This window comes from Typopeltis vanoorti, chromosome 11 (genome assembly GCF_054136105.1).
Source record: "Typopeltis vanoorti isolate ZY-2024b chromosome 11, IOZ_Tvanoo_1.0, whole genome shotgun sequence".
Classification (NCBI taxonomy): Eukaryota; Metazoa; Arthropoda; class Arachnida; order Uropygi; family Thelyphonidae; genus Typopeltis; species Typopeltis vanoorti.
In genome coordinates this window covers 107,528,074-107,548,290 of record NC_143559.1, presented here as the reverse complement: position 1 = coordinate 107,548,290, position 20,217 = coordinate 107,528,074, and the positions used below count along the sequence as shown (strand labels likewise).

Here is a 20,217-nt window from a genome sequence, read left to right as displayed (position 1 = left end):
GATGACAATTTGATTTGGCATCATGAAAAAATTGCTGAATTGATTGATGCTGATGAAATTTTGGGAGTATATTCAGAGTGGCCATTTCATTTCAGGCTACTTTGTCCATTATCTTGAAATGAAATGGTATGAAAGAAACAGGATTTAGGCACTTTCTCAAAACTAGCTCAACAGCTTTTCATTTTAAATGACATATTCTTAGCACCTATTTTGTATTCTTATAAAGAAATTAGGCACTTTTTCTTATGAATGATGCAATGGATTTTCATTTTAAACCATATATTCTTAGTCCTTCTGTTTTTTTTTTTTTAAAGTACTTATATATCCTGTGGAAATGGCTGCATCCATAGCTATGACACTCAAAGTCCATTTTATAAGTTAAATTGCAATTGCCAACTAGAGGAACTTTTTTTTCAGCTGATTCCTGAGTCAGTTTTAGTCAATTTTGATATGGATAAATAGGTTTTTTTTTTTTTTTTTTTTTTTTTTTTTTAACCTCTTGAAAACTTCAGTTTTCAATTTAAAAAAAAAAATTGATCATAAAACTCAACCTATTACAGGCAATAATAAAAGTATTAGGATTTAGGGTTTAAATCAAGCACATGCCTTTCTAAATTTGTGTGTGCGTGCGTGCGTGAGAGAGAGAGAGAGCAGTAGTTGCCTACTGTACTCTCTTGGCTTGAAGGATAGAGACTGACTGCCCACTTTTCTTTTAAAAGTTAAGGCTGGAGCTCCACAATTAGAAGTATTAGAAGAGTATTACTTGTTCATTAAAGAAAAACAAATAAAAAGCATGTTTAATAATAATATTATAGCAATGTAATGTTGAGGAGTAAAAACAGTGGTGTCTCACAATTCGACAGTTGATTTTCGCAGGCAGGCACATGCATGGAATTGTGCGAAGTCATCTGTTATTTGCCATTTCTTGTTGGGCTGCGTTTGTGTTTGCTTGTGTTGTTTGTGCTAATTTTCAATTCTGCATTTTTCAGGAAGTAAAAATTTTGTGCATCCGCAGTTATTATTATTATTTTTTGAGTGAAATTTAAGAATGGGTCCAAAGAGAAGTGAACAGAAGAATAATTCAGGAAAGAAGCACACTTGATTGAGCATAGAGAAGAAGAAAGAAATTGTAGGTCAACTGTGGCAACAAAGAGAGAACATTATGTGTGCTAGGGTATCTACTGGTGCAATGAAATTTCTGACAAGAATAGATCTTCAATCAATGAAGGGATGGAAAAGCTGCTTATCACCTGTATTAGAGAAAGACAGATGAAGTGAGATCCAGTAACTCAGGCAATGATCTGTGAGAAGGCTACGTTAATTTTTGAAGAAATGCAGAAGAAAACTCCAGGATGTACCTCAGGTCAAGCTGAGGAATTCAAAGCAAGTTGAGGCTGGCTTCACAGATTCCGAGGTAGAACAGATATCCATAGTGTTCTCAGACAGGGGTAAGCTGCTAGTGCAGATAAAGAGGCTGCAGAAAAGTTTGTGAAAAAATTAGAAGATTTAATCAGGAAGGAAGGCTACCTGCTACAGCAAATTTTTAATGGGGATGAAACCGGATTATTTTGAAAGAGCTTGCCAAATTGAACTTACATCATGCAAGAAGAAGTGAAGCTCCCAGGAAATAAACCTATGAAAGATAGGCTTACCTTGTTATTGGAAGCAAATGCAAGCGAAGACTTTAAACTAAAGCCACTTCTGGTCTACCACTCAGAAAATCCTCAGTGCTTTGGGAAGAAAATCATCAAGTCCAAACTGACAGTGATGTGGAAATCCAATGCAAAAGCCTCGGTAGACCATCAAGTTTTCAAAGATTGGATTTTTGAGGGGTTTTCCCCAAGCATGACGAAGTTCCTCACTGACAACAATTTGCCTTTGAAAGCATTGCTGATCCTTGACAATGCTAATGCCCACCCTCAAGACTTAGAGGACATTCTTGAAATTGACTTTGACTTCATCAAAGTCCAGTTCTTGCCTCCAAACACACGTCACCGATTCAACCCATGGATCAAGAAGTGATTGCGTGTTTTAAAAAACTTTACACCAAGGCTTTATTCTCACAGATTTTCAACATGACTCACTCTTCTGACAAGAAGGACTTCTGGAAGACCGAGTTCTACATTCTCCATGCCATTTCCTATATTAAAACTGCCAGGGATGAAGCACCACAGAGAACTCTTCATGCATCGTGGAAGAAAATTGTTCCTAATTTTTCTCAGGATGACAACAGTGCAGACCAAGCAGCTGGAGAATCAGAAGCAACTGCAACCATGCGAGAGATCATTTCGATGGCGGAGAATCTCGATATAGAAGAGGTTGATGAGGCTGATGTAGAAGAGCTTGTGGAGGATCACAATGACGAACTGACTGTGGAAGAACTCAGAGCACTCAGTGAACAGCAAACAAAGGAGAGAGAGAGAGAGGAAAAGAAGAATTTCACCTGAAGAAGAGGATGGCAGGAAAAAATGGCCAATGCCAACAGCTGCCATTAAAGAAGTTTTATTCCACTGAAAGAAGATGCAGTCTGTGTGTTTGGAATGGCATCCCAACACCATCATGCATCACTTCAAAATGATCTTGAAAAAGAGGAAGAGACAGTCCACTCTTGATCAGCTCCTCATCCCTGTTCAAGCAAAGAGGAGACGAGAAGAGGTAGAACAGGATAAAGAAGACTCCCTTCCAACATCTAAGGCTCAATAGATTGTATGTATTGTGTATAAATAGTGTATTTTGTAATTTAGTGTGTTATACAATAGTAAAATACGTAAAGTAAATAATATGGTGTATTTCTCTGCCGGATGGGGGTCCAGACAACGAATTAATCTATTTTCCATAGATTTATATGGGAAATATTGTCCCTCAATTCAAAAGTTTCGCAATTCGACATTAGTTCAGCGACAGATTAGTGTCGAATTGCGAGGCACCACTGTACCAAAATTCTAATTTTTTGCATGGAAGATATTTTAAGCTATGAGGGACATCCAGAAATTAAGTTCCGTTTTTAAATATTTTCACTGCAGCGCTGCGATCACAACAGTGCGCATGTGTGCTGAGTTTGTTGATCCGTTAGCAAGGCGCTGGTACCATTTTCAGACATTCTCACAGTATGTACGCTTCTTGGTGTGTGTGTTTATAATGTCTTAAAAAAATCGAATCGCCCGCAGCATGCAAAATTAGGTCAGTTATCTGTTTCTTGAATGCGAGGAACTTTAAAGCAGCTGAAATTCATCAGCAAATTATTGAGGTTTATGGAGAACACGCAATGAGTGATTCAATGGTACGAAGATGGGTAAGACATTTTAATGAAAGAAGGACAGGTGTGCATGATGATGAATGGAGAAGGGCGACCATCTTTAGTGACAGACGATTTGGTGTGTTCAGTTGAAGAGAAGATTCGACAGAATAGGGAATTCACTATGACGTCACTCTCGCTGCAATTTCCAGAAGTTTCACATTCATGTCTTCATGAAATTGTGTCGGAGAAACTGAATTATTGGAAACTGTGTGCATGCTGGGTGCAGAAGTTGCTTACAGAACAACACAAAGTGAATCGGCTGGGCAGTGCATTGGAATTCTTGACATGCTATCATGAGGATGGCGATGCTTTCCAGAGCAGACTTGTCACCAGGGACGAGACTTGGGTGTCGCACACAACCCCTGAATCCAAACAACAGTCTATGGAGTGGAGGCACACCTCATCACCAGTCAAGACAAAATTGAAGGCAACAGTTTCCACTCAGAAAATCACGTGCACTGAGTTTTAGGACAGGCAAGGAATTTTGCTGGTAGACTCCTTGGGTCACAACTCCACAATCAACACAAGTATGTACTGCCAAACCCTTAAGAAACTGCGTGTGATCCAGAAGAAACGTGGCATACTTACCAGGGGTGTTGTTTTGATTCATGATAATGGCCATCTACACATGGCCTGCATAACACAACAACTTCTCGCCACCTTCAGCTGGGAACAATTTCATCATTCCCTCCATATAGTCCTGATCTCACGCCAAGCGACTTTCACCTGTTCAAACAACTGAAATCTTTCTTTGGTGGCCAACTGTTTCAAGATGATGATGAGGTCAAAGAAGCAGTCAATACGTGGTCTGCATCACAGGTGGCAACCTTCTACGACGAAGGTACACAACTTTTGGTGCCCCATTATGAGTGTCCGGCGGATATTATGTAGAAAAGTAGTGAAAGATGTCTACTTTAATTTCCAATAATTTTTTTTTTTTGTAAGTATATTTTTGTTTCACTGACAGCCCATCGAAACTTACTTTCTGGATGTCCCTCATACATATTCTTTTACCTATTTTTTATTCATCATCATCATCAAATTCCTGCCATGTACCCTCAAGGGGTGTACAGGATATGACAGTACTACATGAAAAAATTACATCATTACTAACTTCCTATCTACAATTTTCCTCCAAATCAGTCTGTTACTTGTCAAGACTCCAACATTATCAGATCTTATATTTCTATCGTCTAAGGCACTTTGTACCGTATCAATCCACCTATACCTTGGTCTTCCTCTGGGTCGTTTTCCTGCCAACCTGGCAGAGAACACTTGTTTTGCTAATCTTTCCTCTCCCATTCTATTTAAGTGACCATACCATCTGAGATTAGCTCTGCTAACGCATTCCTGGATGCTGACAATGTCAAGTTCTTTCCTAATATCCTCATTTTTAATATGATATTGCCATTGATGCCATCTGTTCATGCCTCTAATCTTTCTCAGGACTCTCATATCTGCAGTCTCTAGTCTTTGGTCAAGTGTTTTACTTCTGATCCAGCTCTCAGATCCATAAGTTAAAATTGGTTTGAACACAGTCTTGTATACAGCTAATTTAGTGTTCCGACTAATTTCTTTCTTATTCCATATGAATTTATTCAATTGACTTCCCACGATACCAGCTTTGCTGATTCTGTTGTCTATTTCTATATTTAGTTTACCATCTTCAGTAAAAATTGTGCCTAAGTAGCTGAAATGTTTTACTTGTTCCACAGGTTCACCATTCACAACACAGTTGACATTTTCAATGATTCTGCCTATTTTCATTGTCTTTGTCTTTTTATTGCTGACCTTCATACCATATCTATTACAACAGCTATTCAATTTAGTCAGAGAATCTTGCAGACTTGTAGCGGATTTATTTAGAAGTATAACATCATCCGCATAAAGCAAAGAGCTGACATTAACATCTCCAATTTTGATATCAGGTTTAATACCACATTCCTTCATAATGTGATCCATATAGATAATGAATAACAGAGGGGATAATGTACATCCTTGTCTCACACCAGATTTAACATTAAACCATCTTCCTGTACTTCCTTCAATTCTAACTGCTGACTCACAACTCAAATAAAGACTAAGTATTGCTTGATATAATGCCCCATTGACACCATATAACTGCAGCGTATTGAATAGCTTCTCTCTTGGCACCTTGTCATATGCCTTTTCCAAATCGACAAAACTTAAATACAGATCTTTGTTATATTCCCATGCTTTCTCGACTATTTGTCGTAAAGTGAAGATCTGATCCTGACAGCCTCTATTTGGCCTGAATCCAGCTTGTTCTTCACCAAGCTTTTCTTCCACAATTCTTCTCAACCGTTTCTCAAGTATACTTGCATAGATCTTGCCAGGAACACTCAGTAGGGAAATACCTCTGTAATTCTCACATTCAGTTTTATTTCCCTTTTTATATATGGGTACGATGAGAGCTCTACTCCAATCATTGGGAATTCGTCCCTCTGTCCAGGCTTTCTGAACTATTAAGTGCAGCCACTGTAAGACTCTTATACCACCATACTTCAGCATTTCTGGTCGAATATTATCTACTCCTGCTGCCTTTCCACATTTCAAACCTTTGATGGCTTTTTCTACTTCAAGTATGGATATGTATTCCTGACTGCATGCCTGGTCAGTGTTTTTTATCACTGTGCTGTCATCACTGCTTGTTTCATTTAGCAGTTTTTCAAAGTAATTACTCCATACTTCAAGGATATCTTTTTCTCCTGTTTTCATTTCACCTTTATCATCTCTAATTCCTTTTACAGCACTCTTTCCTCCATTCCTAAGCTTCTTCAACAACCTCCAGAATATTTTGCCACCTTCTTGATATTTATTTTCTATATTCTTGCCAAAGTCCTCCCATGACTTTTGTTTAGCTAGTTTTACACACTGTTTAGCTTTCTTACATTTGTCTCTGTATTCTGTAAGAGTAAAAGCTGACTTATTTGCCAGGAACTTTTGATATGCTTTCTTCTTTTCCTTCACTGCCTCTTTAACTTCCTGTGTCCACCAGGGAGTTCTGATTTTTTTATCTTTGCACACAACCTCACCACATGCCTCTCTGGCAGAATCAATCAATGTTTCCTTCAGAGTTTGCCACTGAATCTCCAAGGTTTGATTCCTGTTCTCAAACTCTTTCATTTTCTTTTCAATAATATTCCTGTATTTTAGTCTACAGTTTACATCTGAGAGCTGCTCAACTTTTATTCTTAATAAAAGGGTGTGCTTAATAAAAGGGGGTGCTTAAGGGTCAAAGCTGTATAACTGAGAGGAGACCTCCACATAGCCTTTAAAGGAATGCGGAGAACCGACCAGGGCTTCTGACCTAATGTCCAATCCTCACCTTCTCGTGGTGCACCCTGTTGGGTATCTACTTTGATACTGAACGAATGAGGATGGGCTGGCAATTTGGGATTTAGCCGACCAAATTGTATTCTTATTGGTTAAACCAAAATAAAAAATGATGGTACAACATGACTATTTTTTATTTTAAAATTTTATTTTATTTTTTTGCCAGCCTGGTTGGCTGAGTGGTTAGCGTATCTGTTCTCCAGCCAAAACGCTGCAGGTTCGAATCCCACCATGGGCATGAAGTTTGTTTGTGAAAATATTAGGGGTGGTGGTCGGCGGTAGATGGCGTTGGTATAGATGCTGAAGGTAGTTGCGATTGGTGGAGACGGAGAGTTGTAGAGTAGGTACCCTCCCTCGATGAACCTTTGGACTCTCTGGAGGTGTTATGTAATAATAATAATAATAATAATAATAATAAAAATAATAATAAAAATGAGTCAGGTATATGTGAGCAGACATATCTTACCTTTCTCTATTCTAGAAAGAAATCAGGTGATGAATTGATTATTTCTAGAATAGGAAGATGCAAGGCCAAATGCTCTGAACTGTAGGCATCAATTCTCACATGGAAACTATGATGAATAAGAGATCATGCCCATGGCGGGATTCAAACCTGCAGCCTTTTGACTGGAGATCAGATAGGCTAACCACTTGGCCAACCAGGTGGGCAAAAAATAAAATAAAATTTTTAAATAAAAAAAATGCAGCAAAAACACTGTAGAGGCTAAAGCCTAGATGAGTTTTAAAAGAAGAACAACCTCCAACTGTATTATTAGGCACATGTGTGATGAGTTCATGATCTCGTGCACGCCAATATAGGATAGCACAGTTGTGGCAGTCTGATAAGTTGTAGCTTAAATTACTATTGATATGAACAGGGTTTAGGATTATTTCTTGTGACTCCAAAATTTTCCTATCTATCTCGTCATAAGATGGAAGACTTATGTACAATTAAATCTTTATTAATAAGCTTTTTGTCTATGTATCATAAGCATTGTCAGCAAGAAAATATTTTCATAAGCATTGTCAGTAAGAAAATATTTTTTTAACTTTAAGAAAACACAAAAGAATATGCAGAATATAAAGGGTTAGTCTAATAACAAACATTACTGGACCATATCTGCACACAGCAATCCAGATGTGATTTCATCAAAGCCTTGTAAATTGGGAGAATAACTTCATTAATCCCAGTTAGTGTTCTCTTTAGCAGTGTGACTCCTAAACTCTGTTCACAATAACCCTCGAGTCTCTAGCTTCATTGACTATATCCAACAAATTCCCATACAATACTCTGACAGTAATGTCCTTCATCCATAATGCATGACCTTACATTTGGCAACACTAAACCTGATATTCATTGTCATTTGTCTATAACCTGTTTGAATCAATCAACAGGGTTTCTGTATCGGTTACATTCCTTATCACTCTTCCTAACTTAGCATCATCAACACGTAACTACATATTACACTCAAGACATTCTCCAATATCATTAATATATATGTTAAATGACAATGTCCTGAGTACAAAACTGTTGTACATAGACTTAGAACCACCATATATACATCACTTTTGATGCATGTCAATCAGCCACTTCATCCATGGAATAATTTATTTTTATACCTATCCCTTTGAGCATGCATAATAAATCCTGTCAAATGCCTTGGCTAAAATCCAGTTCTTTCACTGTGAGCAGATTGCTGAGATTCTACAGAGTTATTTACCAACAAGCCTCTTATGTGTTGATGATCTGTTATGATCATCAATATATTAATGTTGATGATCATAGCAGAATACTGACTGGTCTATAACTTGCTGCATGAATCCTAGTTCAACCCCTGTAAAATAGAATTATCTTGCTTTCCTTTCACTCATTGGACATCATATATATGTGCTAAAATTCTAACTGAACAACTATGTCTGAGGAACAGATAACTCTCTTGTACATTCCTTCAGCACCTGTGATGATATCCCATCCAATTCCACTGCTGTGTTTTAATTAAGCTCTTGCAATACTTTTAATATCTCTAACTTATCTACATCTGTTTTTAAATCTAGGATCCTTGGCATACAGACAGCTAATGGATCTGCTTGGTATGTATACCTTACTAAAGTGAACAGTTAACAAACTTAGTTATTTCTAAAGCATCTGATTATCTAATATAATACCTGTCTTTCATGCTGAGGGCCAGCTATGTAGGTCTTAACTATTGATAACTGATACTTTGGAATAAGTTTCAATACTAATATGAAACCTATGACATCTGATGTGTTTTAATACCCTGAAAATTGTAACAAAATAAATTTTAAAGGTAACATTGCATTTTGAATTAATTAGTGCAATATTTAGCAATAAGTATGATATATGCTGAACAACATATATCATACACATTACCGCCTGTTAGTTCCATTGTACTGCGCTCTGATTCGACCATTCTTCGCTTTTCCTCTAATTCAGCAATAAGATTTTCCCTTAACTCAATCTTTTTCTCTTCAAATTCTCTAACTGCAGCCTTTTTTTCATTAATGTATTCTTTCTCAACTCGTTCTGTCTGAAATAAATTAGACACAAAATTACAAGGTACTTAAAATCTTTGCACAATTTGAAGATTGCAACTCTATAATACAATAAGAAAACTACACAATTAGATATGGGCATAATTCATGAGATATTAAGATTCAAACAATTGAAATTTGTAGTTTTAACAACAGTTATTTTTGTACAACGATCACAATTTCACTATGAAAATTTCATGGTTATATGCTATCAGCAACATAAACACTAAAGCATTTTTAAAAAAAAAATTGCTAAAATTATTTCATAATCTCTAAAAAATTATTTCACAATCTCTAAAAAAAACGAAATAGAACATTTTTTGGTTTAGTTATTAACTAAATAAATATTTCAATGAATAACAAATATGAATATTTCGATATATATATATATATATATAACAATATGTTAAAATTATTAAATGACTAAAGACCGAGATTAACATAAAGGTTTTAATTGCACAACTAGTTTCATCTAACATAGACTTCTTCAGGTGCTAAAAAACATAAGAATCCCTGTAAAGAACTGTAGAGGAATTGGATCTGAACAGTATTAAAAAATGCAGCAAAAACACTGTAGAGGCTAAAGCCTTGATGAGTTTAAAAAGAAGAACAATCTTCAACTGTATTATTAGGCACATGTATGATGAATTCACGATCTCGCGCATGCCAATATAGAATAGTAGAGCTGTGGCAGTCTGATAAGTTGTAGCTCAAATTACTATCAATATGAACAGGATTTAGGATTATTTCTTGTGACTCCAAAATTTTCCTTTCTATCTCGTCATGACAACGGTGAATATTCTTAGACTTTTCCCAGAGTACTGGATGTGGGAGGCCTCTCCTCATTCGAATTTGCTGAAAATAGGACATTGCTAGATAAGGTGCTGGCTCAAGTTTTCTTGTAGTTAATGTCTCTTTGGTGTTCTTCGATACGGAGTTCGATTGATTTTTCTGCCTGTCCAAAGTAAGTTTTGCCACAATTGCAGAAAATATGATAAACGCAGGGATATTTGAGACTGTTATGAGTAGTCTTTGGTCGACTGAGAAGGGGAATATAGCTTAGGCAGTGTTGTGAAGAAGGTCTTTGCTAATCTTGGAGAGATAGAGCTTGATAGATAGAGGTGAAGATTCTTAGACTTTTCCCAGAGTACTGGATGTGGGAGGCCTTTCCTCATTCAAATTTGCTGAAAACAGGACATTGCTAGATAAGGCGCTGGCTCAAGTTTTCTTGTAGTTAATGTCTCTTTGGTGTTCTTCGATACGGAGTTTGATTGATTTTTCTGCCTGTCCAAAGTAAGTTTTGCCACAATTGCAGAAAATATGATAAACATAAGGATATTTGAGACCGTTATGAGTAGTCTTTGGTCGACTGAGAAGGGGAATGTAGCTTAGGCAGTGTTGTGAAGAAGGTCTTTGCTAATTTTGGAGAGAGAGAGCTGATGAAAGGAATAGAAATGCTTTCCTTAGAAACTGTAGTATCTTCATTATGCCATTGGGGAGGATTGAAAAGGAGTTTGTTGATAATTTTCTTTGAATAGCCATTTAACTGAAATGTGCTTTGAAGCAGATTAAGTTCGTTGTTAAGATCTGTTGTCGTGACGAGATAGAAAGGGAAATTTTGGAGTCAAAAGAAATAATCCTAAACCCTGTTCATATCGATAGTAATTTAAGCTACAACTTATCAGACTGCCACAGCTCTACTATCCTATATTGGCGTGCATGCGATCGTGAACTCACGCATGTGCCTAATAATACAGTTGGAGATTGTTCTTCATTTTAAACTCATCTAGGCTTTAGCCTCCACAGTATTTTTGCTGTGTTTTTTAATACTGTTCAAATCCAATTCCTTTACAGTTCATTACTGGAATTCTTATATGTTTTTTAGCATCTGAAGAAGTCTATGTTAAACGAAACTAGTTGTGCGATTAAAACGTTTTATGTTAATCTCAGCTTTAGTCATTTAATACTTTTCACATGTTTCCAAATGAGTAAATCTTCCTATAAACATATAACAAGATATATATATAACAAAGTTAATACTCTAAATTTTCTGAAAAAGAGCACAATACTCCTAAAATGTTTACAACAGAAAAGAAACAATGTTTGTTGCTGGCTTCCTACATATATAAACAGCTTTTTTTTTATTCTCGGTTCTTTCAAAATCTAAAATTTAAGTAATTCATCTTTTCAGTGTTAACTTTTTCATCATTGGTTTATTAACATCTTATTTATCTTAATGTATTTTCTCCATTCGATTGTCACTATCTTGTGCTCACTACTTTTAATTCACACCATCTTAGCTGTAATCAAATCTTTTGTCAAATTTTCACCATCTTTACTTTCAAGACGTTTTACACAGGTATGTTAATAAACATCCTTCAATTACAACCATTAAATTTAACTTTTAAGCCTAGTCATCAGAAAAGGTCTGCTCCATTGCCATAAATAGCTTAGCTTTTTTTCCTATAGTTATTTATTGAAAAACATAGGGAGAAGGGAAAAATAAGAAATATGCTTACTAAACAGATTATAAGCAATCTATCCACATGCAAATTATCAAATTTCTTTAGAAGTCATCCAATCTTAAAATTAGAAAAGTTTTTGTTCTTCAAAACTTCAAACTGCTTCCAAAGAAAGTCTTGTGCTCTAAACCTGAGTTCTGTTTTCTTCCACCACTGGATGGAAGTGATCAGATTTTACTAGATGCTTTTTATCTGATCTTGACTATTTAGTTGCTTCTTCAAAACAGGAACTGCACTGACAAAAAGGCTGAAAGCAGTCAAAGAGGACAAGTGATCCTGGAGCATCCTTCTTCATCTGTCTAAAGTACATATAATTTTTTCAGATGATTTGTATACATTGTGGTAGTACTACAAATCTTTTTTTTTTCTGTTGCTAAAACTAGATTTTTATATCACAAAAAATAGGACAAAAGATGCTATGTATATGTATGTGTGTGTGTGTGTGTATATATAGTAGTAGTAAATACCAGTTAGAATATATATATATATATTGTAACTGGTATTTACTCAGATTATAGACATTTTAAATCATAATTTTACTGACTAGGAACACCGAGATAAGGTAAAATAAAAACTTTAATTAAAACACAACTAGTTTCGTCAGAAAGCCAACTTCTTTGTACAAATTATCACAAACTGGAAAATAGCAAGATAAAACATGGACTTCTCATAAAAAAGTTAGGAATAACAACAGTCAAATTTGAACTGGCATCCACGTGGCAGGTCTAGCTTGAGGCATTAGTGAGTGGGAACTATCTCGAGAGCGCCAGAACTGAATTACTGCACTGAGTCAGATAAGCTATAATTTAAATTGCTGTTCATGTGTGAGGGGTCCAGAACTGTTTCTTTTGATTCTAAGATGTGCCTTTCTAGTTCGTCAACACATTTATGGATATTAGTAGTAAGATTCCAGTCTATCTGGTGTTGACGCTCTTCTAAATTACAGTTGGCAGAGAAAAGAACATGACTGGAGAGGGCACTTGCCCTCTCCAGTCATGTTACAACAGAACCCATTTCATGAAAGAAATGGGTTCTGTTGTAAGAGATATCACGTTGATGCCCTTCAAGACATAGTGAGACCGACTTATCGGTTTGCCCATATATACAGGGTGTTCGGGATAAATTTGACAGTTTCGTAAGGAAAAAGAAAATCTTCTTTGTATCTATTAAATTTAATGAATTGACAAAAAAACATTACAGGCAGAGTTAATTACAATACTATCAACAAGATTTACTCAAAATAACCACCATTAGCATCGATCACAGCTTCAATTCTGCTTCGGAACCTCGAACAAGCTGATGCTACAGTCTCCCTGGGAAGGGCCGCAAAAACTGTTTTAATTTTATCCATTAACTGGGCTTTTGTATTACTGGAAGTGCGATTGGTGTCTTTTTCAACTGCGCCCCATACAAAATAATCCATGGGGTTAAGGTCTGGGGAGTTTGGAGGCCAAACATTTGGACTGGTGAAGTCGTAGAAATTTTCAGACAACCATTTTTGACTTTTCCCAGAGGTGTGGCAAGGGGCCGAATCCTGCTGCCATACATACGGCCTACCATTGGCTACCCTTGTTATCCAGGGCTTGACTACAGTTAGCAACTCCACGAACAAAGCCCGAATTCCAATGCCAGGGTTCTTCAACACCTGTTCCTGCAGATTTGCGAGGAATTCTGCTGTACGAACGCAATCAGATCGTCTGCTAGGGATCTTTCTTCTTGCTACATCCTCGTAGTCACCATTGCAAGTCTCTAGTTCATGCCTGATTGTTTTTACTGTATTCAGGGAGCATTGGGCAGCAGTTGTAATATCCTTATTTTGATGGCGGGCACGAATCATCATGATACAAGTTATTCTCTTCCATGATTCAGGTGGGTTCCAGCTATCCATCCTTTCTGACATCTTGTATATGAATGAAGAAGGGTCCAAACTTTTAAATGAAGAGAAGTGTGTGTTAATACATGTAACTTACGGAAAAATATAATTAATTATAAATATGTCAAATTTATCCCGAACACCCTGTATATATGTGTGTGTGTGTGTGTGTGTGTGAGGGGAAGGCTGAAAAGTTCTGATAAACACTTAGAACCAAAATGTTATTCAATTTGTATTTGTCATTTTTTTTTATTTGTAATAATTTGTTATTTTCTTTCTTGAAGTTATATCAGTTGCTTTAATATCATTTTAGCTTTAGGTGCTTATCAGAACTTTTCAGACCCACCCCCTGCATGCATGTTAACTGTTAACTTCTGTGGCTTGATGGATGTCAATCCCGTGGATTCTGATCCCGTCATCGGTATGATAAAGACTTATTTTAAAGGTTAGCGAGCACTCGGCTCACCCTGATTAGGGCAATGCGGAAGCGCCTGAGCCGAAAGGTAGTGCAGCTTTCGGGCGCTTAGAAAACTCCTGAATGAGTTGCTTGGAATGAGAAGCTGCTTAGGTGAAAAAGTAGCGGTAGTGTTACGAAGCAATGTGGAAATATCTGGGATATCAGCATCGAGATGCAGGAGAGCATGTCATTGGGTGATCATGGAGAAGATGACTTGAGCATTCCTGAGGAATTTCTTAGTGTCAGCTTGGCTGGGGTTCGTCTTGCTAAAGGATATTAGCATCTCCCCTAGTGAGGCAGCAAGAATCTGTGCAGAATTTTCATTGTAATCTGTCGAGGCTACGGGTAAAATCCGCGGAGAGACCGCAGAAGCGTATGTTTTATCGGCGGGAACACTCCGCACTGTGACTTCCGGCGAAGGTTTCGTGTCTTGAATCTCAGTGGGCGGAGCCAAAGCCGCTCTAGTCTTCCGTTGGTTAGATGGGTGAATTGAGCAGCCTTTAAAATTTGCTGGATGGGGGCCGCCACAATTCGCACATTTAGCAGGTGTAGACGATGATTTTGTGCAAGTGTGCGAGGGATGGTTGGCACCACACTTTACACACTTGTAATCTGCTTTACATAACTTTTGTGCATGCCCAAATTTTTGGCAGCGGTGGCATTGACCGGCGGATGCCTTTCTTCTGAGTGGTTCGGTCTTGATGACTAAGTTGCAGACTATAGTAAGGTCGTAAATTGCTCTGTGGTCTTTACTGATCTCCACTAAGACCAGAGGCATGGGGCGCTTGTCTGCGCGGTACATGCGCGAGATCTTAATTGGTTCAAGACCTTGTGATCTGAGGTCAGTAGCTATTTCATCAGTTGTTATGGTTTCTGCCAGACCTCTGATGACTACCTTAAGGTTTTTTTCGCTTTTTAGTTGGTAGGTGTGATATGGGACTTTCTGTTCATCCATAAGTCTGGTGAGCTGGCGGTAGTCCGTTTCTCCTTCGGGCTGTATGCGGACTCCATCGTCGGTGTTTTTAGCTGATGAGAACTTGATGTTATTGTTCTTCATCGTCTCTGCAAGTGACGACCAGTTTTCTTTAGCTCTCAAGATTACTGGCGGAATCCTCTCTTTGGGCTGGGTCAATGTCCCTGTTCTTTCATCAGCTAGTGCTGATGTATCCATTGGAGCTGTAGTTTCCGACGTCTGAGGTATTATTTCAGGATCTGTTGCAGGGGATTTTTTCTTTCTCTTCTTCCGTTTAACTTCCTGAAAGCTACTGGAGTTTGAAGGAGAGATGTCTTCAGTAGTTATTGCTGGCTCGCAGGCGTTGTCATGTGAAGGGTGAGGAAGTTTAGAGGGATGGGTATCCTCTGTCTCCGCTTCAAGGATCTGGTGTGCTCCGATTTTATCTGGCCATTTTTTGTGTAGCAAGTTGCCTAAATCCCTGAATAGCGTCAAAAGTTCCTGAAAATTGAGATCGTCGAAGGACTTATCCATGGCTAGGCTTATGAAAACGAAATAGATAGAACTAAAAGTCTTACCTGCTCTGTTTATCGAGCACGAACCTACGGTACAGTAGTAAACTCCGATTCCCTACAATTCAATCAAGATCGGACCTCCATCTTCGAAAGCTCAGTACTTCTAAAAACCTTGAACTGCTGCGTGAAGGTTCACAATCTGAGTCTTTTCACCCTCCGGCCTCCATCAATTACCACAATCCCCTGCATGCATACACACGTGCGCATATATATATATATATTATTTATTTTTTTTTTTTTGTTCTGTTGTGCTTTTAATATACAGTAAATTGTGAAATCTGTGAACTAGATGTCATATATTTGAATAATACAATGTTTCTTAATGCAGCTGATATGCTCAAATTTTTTCAGGCTGAGTCGGTCAGTGATAAATGTTAACTAGTCACCTTTCTGTCTCCTTTGTTGTAAATTATAACAGATGCAGATTTAATTGTAGGGTGAGGGTTCCTTCCTCTCCTTTTTTTTTCTCAGAAAATCTTCAAAGCTATGTGGCAACTATATCTTAGTCTTTTCTTTTTGGCCAACCTTTTCACTACCTTGTGATGAAGCAAAAATTCACAAGTTTATTATCATGCCTCATGTGCCAAGATAATATCACCTTGGACTAATTTGGACTCTACTGCTGTACAATCTCTTGTGATGTGTTAATTTTTTAACTTATCTGGTTCGATTTTACAGAGGTTTCCATTCATATATTTTTGACGAATTTTTGTAGTAATATATAGTAATTATATGAATGTTAAATTTTAAAATAAGCAAAGAAAAGAATATTAAAAACAGAGATTATAATGATGACTGTGAATAAACCAACATTCACAACATCTTGCGAACATAAAAATATACATTGATTCACAATACAGTGTCTTGCACGGAGCCTGCCAATGTGATGTCACTGTGCAGGTGGGTGATCCTGGCAACAATTACGTGGTTACATAGAATGAAACAAGATATTTAAGAGGGCTGAGAGGACTCTCAAAAATATAGAGAATAGAAGATTTAGAAGACTCTCACTGGCCACCTCTATCGCTCTCCTTTCTGAGTTTTGGAGGCTTGCACCGGTCCCTTTCGGTGGACGGAATTCTGGTGGTGAAGGTGAGGCCGTATTTCGATGAAACTCCAGCCAGATTGCAATGATGTGCTTGGAGCGTACAGCTATCTGTGGCATAGCGGAAGACATTAGCAGTTCATTTCCTGTTTCCGACGGAGAAATCTAGCTAAATTTCCTGGCAACTGCAAGAGTGAAGAACTGCCATATCGTCCAGTCAACAGTTGTATTCCAGGAAAAGGTCACAAGGTTAAGCAAACCTAGCTGAAGAACTGTTCAAGTTAACGGGACTGTATTTGTAAAGGCTACTGTAAGTAAGCATAAATTTTGTTATGTTTTAAAAGCTTACTGTTGGAATTTAATGAAAGTGCTTACAGGAAATTGTATATATACCAATTAGAATGGTGCAGTCGTTAAACAAATAAATTTTTCTAATTGCATAGTGTGAGAGTTGGCAACCTATTTATTGTGGTTAGACTAGTAACAAAGGTCATTCACTATCAATGGAAACATAAAGAAGATTATAACAGATTAATAGAGAGGTCTATCTTAAGCAGATTATAGTTATGACTGAGTAAAGTAGAAGAAGCAAGTTTGGTCTAAGGTGCACATGTAAAAGAATAACAAAGGTGCAGTTGTATTTGTAAAATTTGTATTTCTATCAATACCATAATTGACAGAAATACAAATTTGATAATAGATGTAGAATATTAGAATGGCGCAGTCGACATCAATTAATAATTAAATTATAAACCAAATTTAACACTGCTAAATAAAGTATATTTCTCTACAATTCACAAATACTTTAACATGTTATCGAAAATAACATTACCCTGAAATGATTTCATAGTATTTAGCTCAAATTCACATCAGTAAAGAATGTAGTTTTGGTGAATAAACGACAGTTTTAACTGTGTCCCATTGAAAATAAGTCCAAATGAACTACTTTTTTGTGAGGCTTTTATAGAAAAGGAACTGAATTTTGTTTGTTTGCTAAGAAGTTTCAAATATATATACACATGCAAGCTACAAACAAGGAAGCTGCTTTTAGAGAGAGGAGAAGTAGGAAAAGGTATGTTGATGCAAACAGAGTGAGAAAACAGTGATACAACTAAGAGGTCAAAGAAATGAAAAGTAAATCAAATATTGTGGCACAACAGAAAAACTTTCTGAAGGACATAAAGAAGCACATTATTAGTAAACAGGAATGAATATATTGTGTAACAATAAAATTTTTAAAGGATTTTAGTTAAGATTAGAAACAGATTTTTAATTTTATGAAAGATTACAAAGGTCTAGGTTACTTAAATATTTTCACACCTTGCTTACCAATACCATAATTGCTAGATGTGTTTGCATCTGCAGCTTATACTGTTTATGGTTGAAAGAAAATGGAAGTTAAATTTCAGTATTATACTGTTTTAAATGAATTGGAAAGAACAAACGAAACTTCTATATTTGAATTAAAAAGTAACTGTATTTTGAAAACAATGAAGTGAAAGCATACAATCAAGGAATATAAAATTAACCTTAGGTTATAGGATATGTTAAATTAAATAGGTTTTATACAAGGCAGTAGAGAATGATATGCTTATGTAGGAGTTGCAGAAAGTTTTCTCAATTCATGTCATTAAAGAATGAGAAACACTAATTAATTGTTATTATTCCTATTACAAAACTATGCTCTTTTATTTATGCTTATATGACTATGTTCACATGTGTTGTTAGTTTATTTTTTAATTTCAAATTTATAATTTTAGAAATGTAGGCTACACTGATGTCAAGAGTGATCTTTATGCTGGTCAACACAAGTATACCAGGGATCTGACAAAAGGATCACCATTTAAAATTGAAACATACTATTTGTTTTTTAAGACCATGGATTTAATATACATTTATACAAATTGTCTATTAGTTTTCCTAGCTGTAACTGTTTAGATTTGTCAAGACGAGAAAGGTTATGCTAGTATTAAATGCAAAAAACAAAAGAATGAAGTAACGGTTTAAAAACAGACAAATTGGAGAGCATGTGTGACATCACACGCACAAGGTGTGAAGACTTAGTTATTATTATTAAGTCGCGTTTTATAATTTTTCGTGTAATTTAGTTCCGTTAAAATTAATGAATTTAACAGATTTTTCCACGTCTTTTAATATTATTCCCTGGTTTCTATTGAGATTATTTCCTGTTCGTAGGACTACTGCAGCTTCTTTAAGGTTCTACATCTAAAATCGTCTTCGATATATGGCATGGAACTGTTATCGCAGTTCTATTGAATGGTTTGAAGTTGAGAAATGATGTGCTAACCCTGAGGTGTCTGTTCTACTATGAGTGACATCTCCGACATGTTCCTTCTTTTGAATTTCTAGGCTTCTTGAAGTTTGGCCTATGTAGGTAAGTCCACACGTACATGGTATGCTACAAACACCTGCGTATTTGTAGAAAGCAAGTATCCTTAGTTAATAACTATTTGTAACTTAATAACTATTTGTATCTTAATAACTATTTGTATCTTAATAACTATTTGTAGTTGTGGTAGGTTTAAAAACAACTCTGATGTTAAAAGGTCTCATGATTCTTGCTATTTTGGTGCAGACTAATCCAGCATAGGATATGACAATGGATGATACATATTGGGTTGTCCGAAACTGTTGCTGGAGGTTGTTTCTATAGAGAATTTTGTTGATTATATTTTGAGGATAACCATTTTGTGCTAAAGTTTTTGATATAAGGGAAAGCTCAGCAAGTAGTACGTCTTTTTCCTCTATGATGATATTTTTGGCTTTGTTTTTTTAGCATATGTATAATGCTCAGTTTCTGTGCATAGTGATGATTGGATGCATAACGGATATAATCCAGTATCTGTAGGTTTATGATATACTGTAAGTTTGATATTTCCATTATCTTGTTTTTTAACTAGTACATCTAAAAAGGGTAATTGATGATTGTTTTCCAATTTTAATGTGAATTTAATTTTATGATGGAAGGAGTTCATTTTTTGGAGGAACTCATGCAAGGTATCTTTCTTATCTTTCCAGATAATGAACACATCATCAACATATCTCCACCAGACTGATAGTTTTGGATTTATTTTTCCTAGGATGTCATTTTCTAATTTTTCCATGAACAGGTCCGCACACGGTGGTGACAGGGGACTGCCCATAGCTATGCCTTCTAGTTGTTGGTATACTAAGTTGTTAACTTTAAAGTAGTTGGACTTGAGACAGCGGAAGAATAGTTGCATAATATCATGTGGAAAGAGATCTTTTATAATCTTAATGACTTCTTCAACTGGTACATTTGTGAACATCAGTTGTTTTTAAACCTACCACAACTACAAGACAGTTATTAAGATCCACTAAGGATAGCGTCGCTTTCTATAAATACACAGGTGTTTATAGCATACCATGTACGTGTGGACTTACCCACATAGGCCAAACTTCAAGAAGCCTAGAAATTCGAAAGAAGGAGCATGTCGAAGATGTCAATCATAATAGAACAGACACCTCAGGGTTAGCACATCATTTCTCAACTTCAAACCATTCAATAGATTGGGATAACAGTTCCATGCCATATATCGAAGA

At 36.4% G+C, this 20,217-nt stretch overlaps 1 protein-coding gene across 2 annotated transcripts in view; it reads right to left on the bottom strand.

Annotated features, from left to right (window-relative positions):
• The window catches only part of LOC150101918 (sin3 histone deacetylase corepressor complex component SDS3-like), a 151,808-nt gene that overhangs the window by 91,342 nt on the left and 40,249 nt on the right, over positions 1-20,217 (bottom strand). For both annotated transcript variants that reach the window (XM_090400938.1, XM_090400939.1), the window contains exon 4: positions 9,048-9,204. In XM_090400938.1, the coding sequence (XP_090257064.1) occupies positions 9,048-9,204 (157 nt within the window). The remainder of the gene's footprint in view (positions 1-9,047; positions 9,205-20,217) is intronic.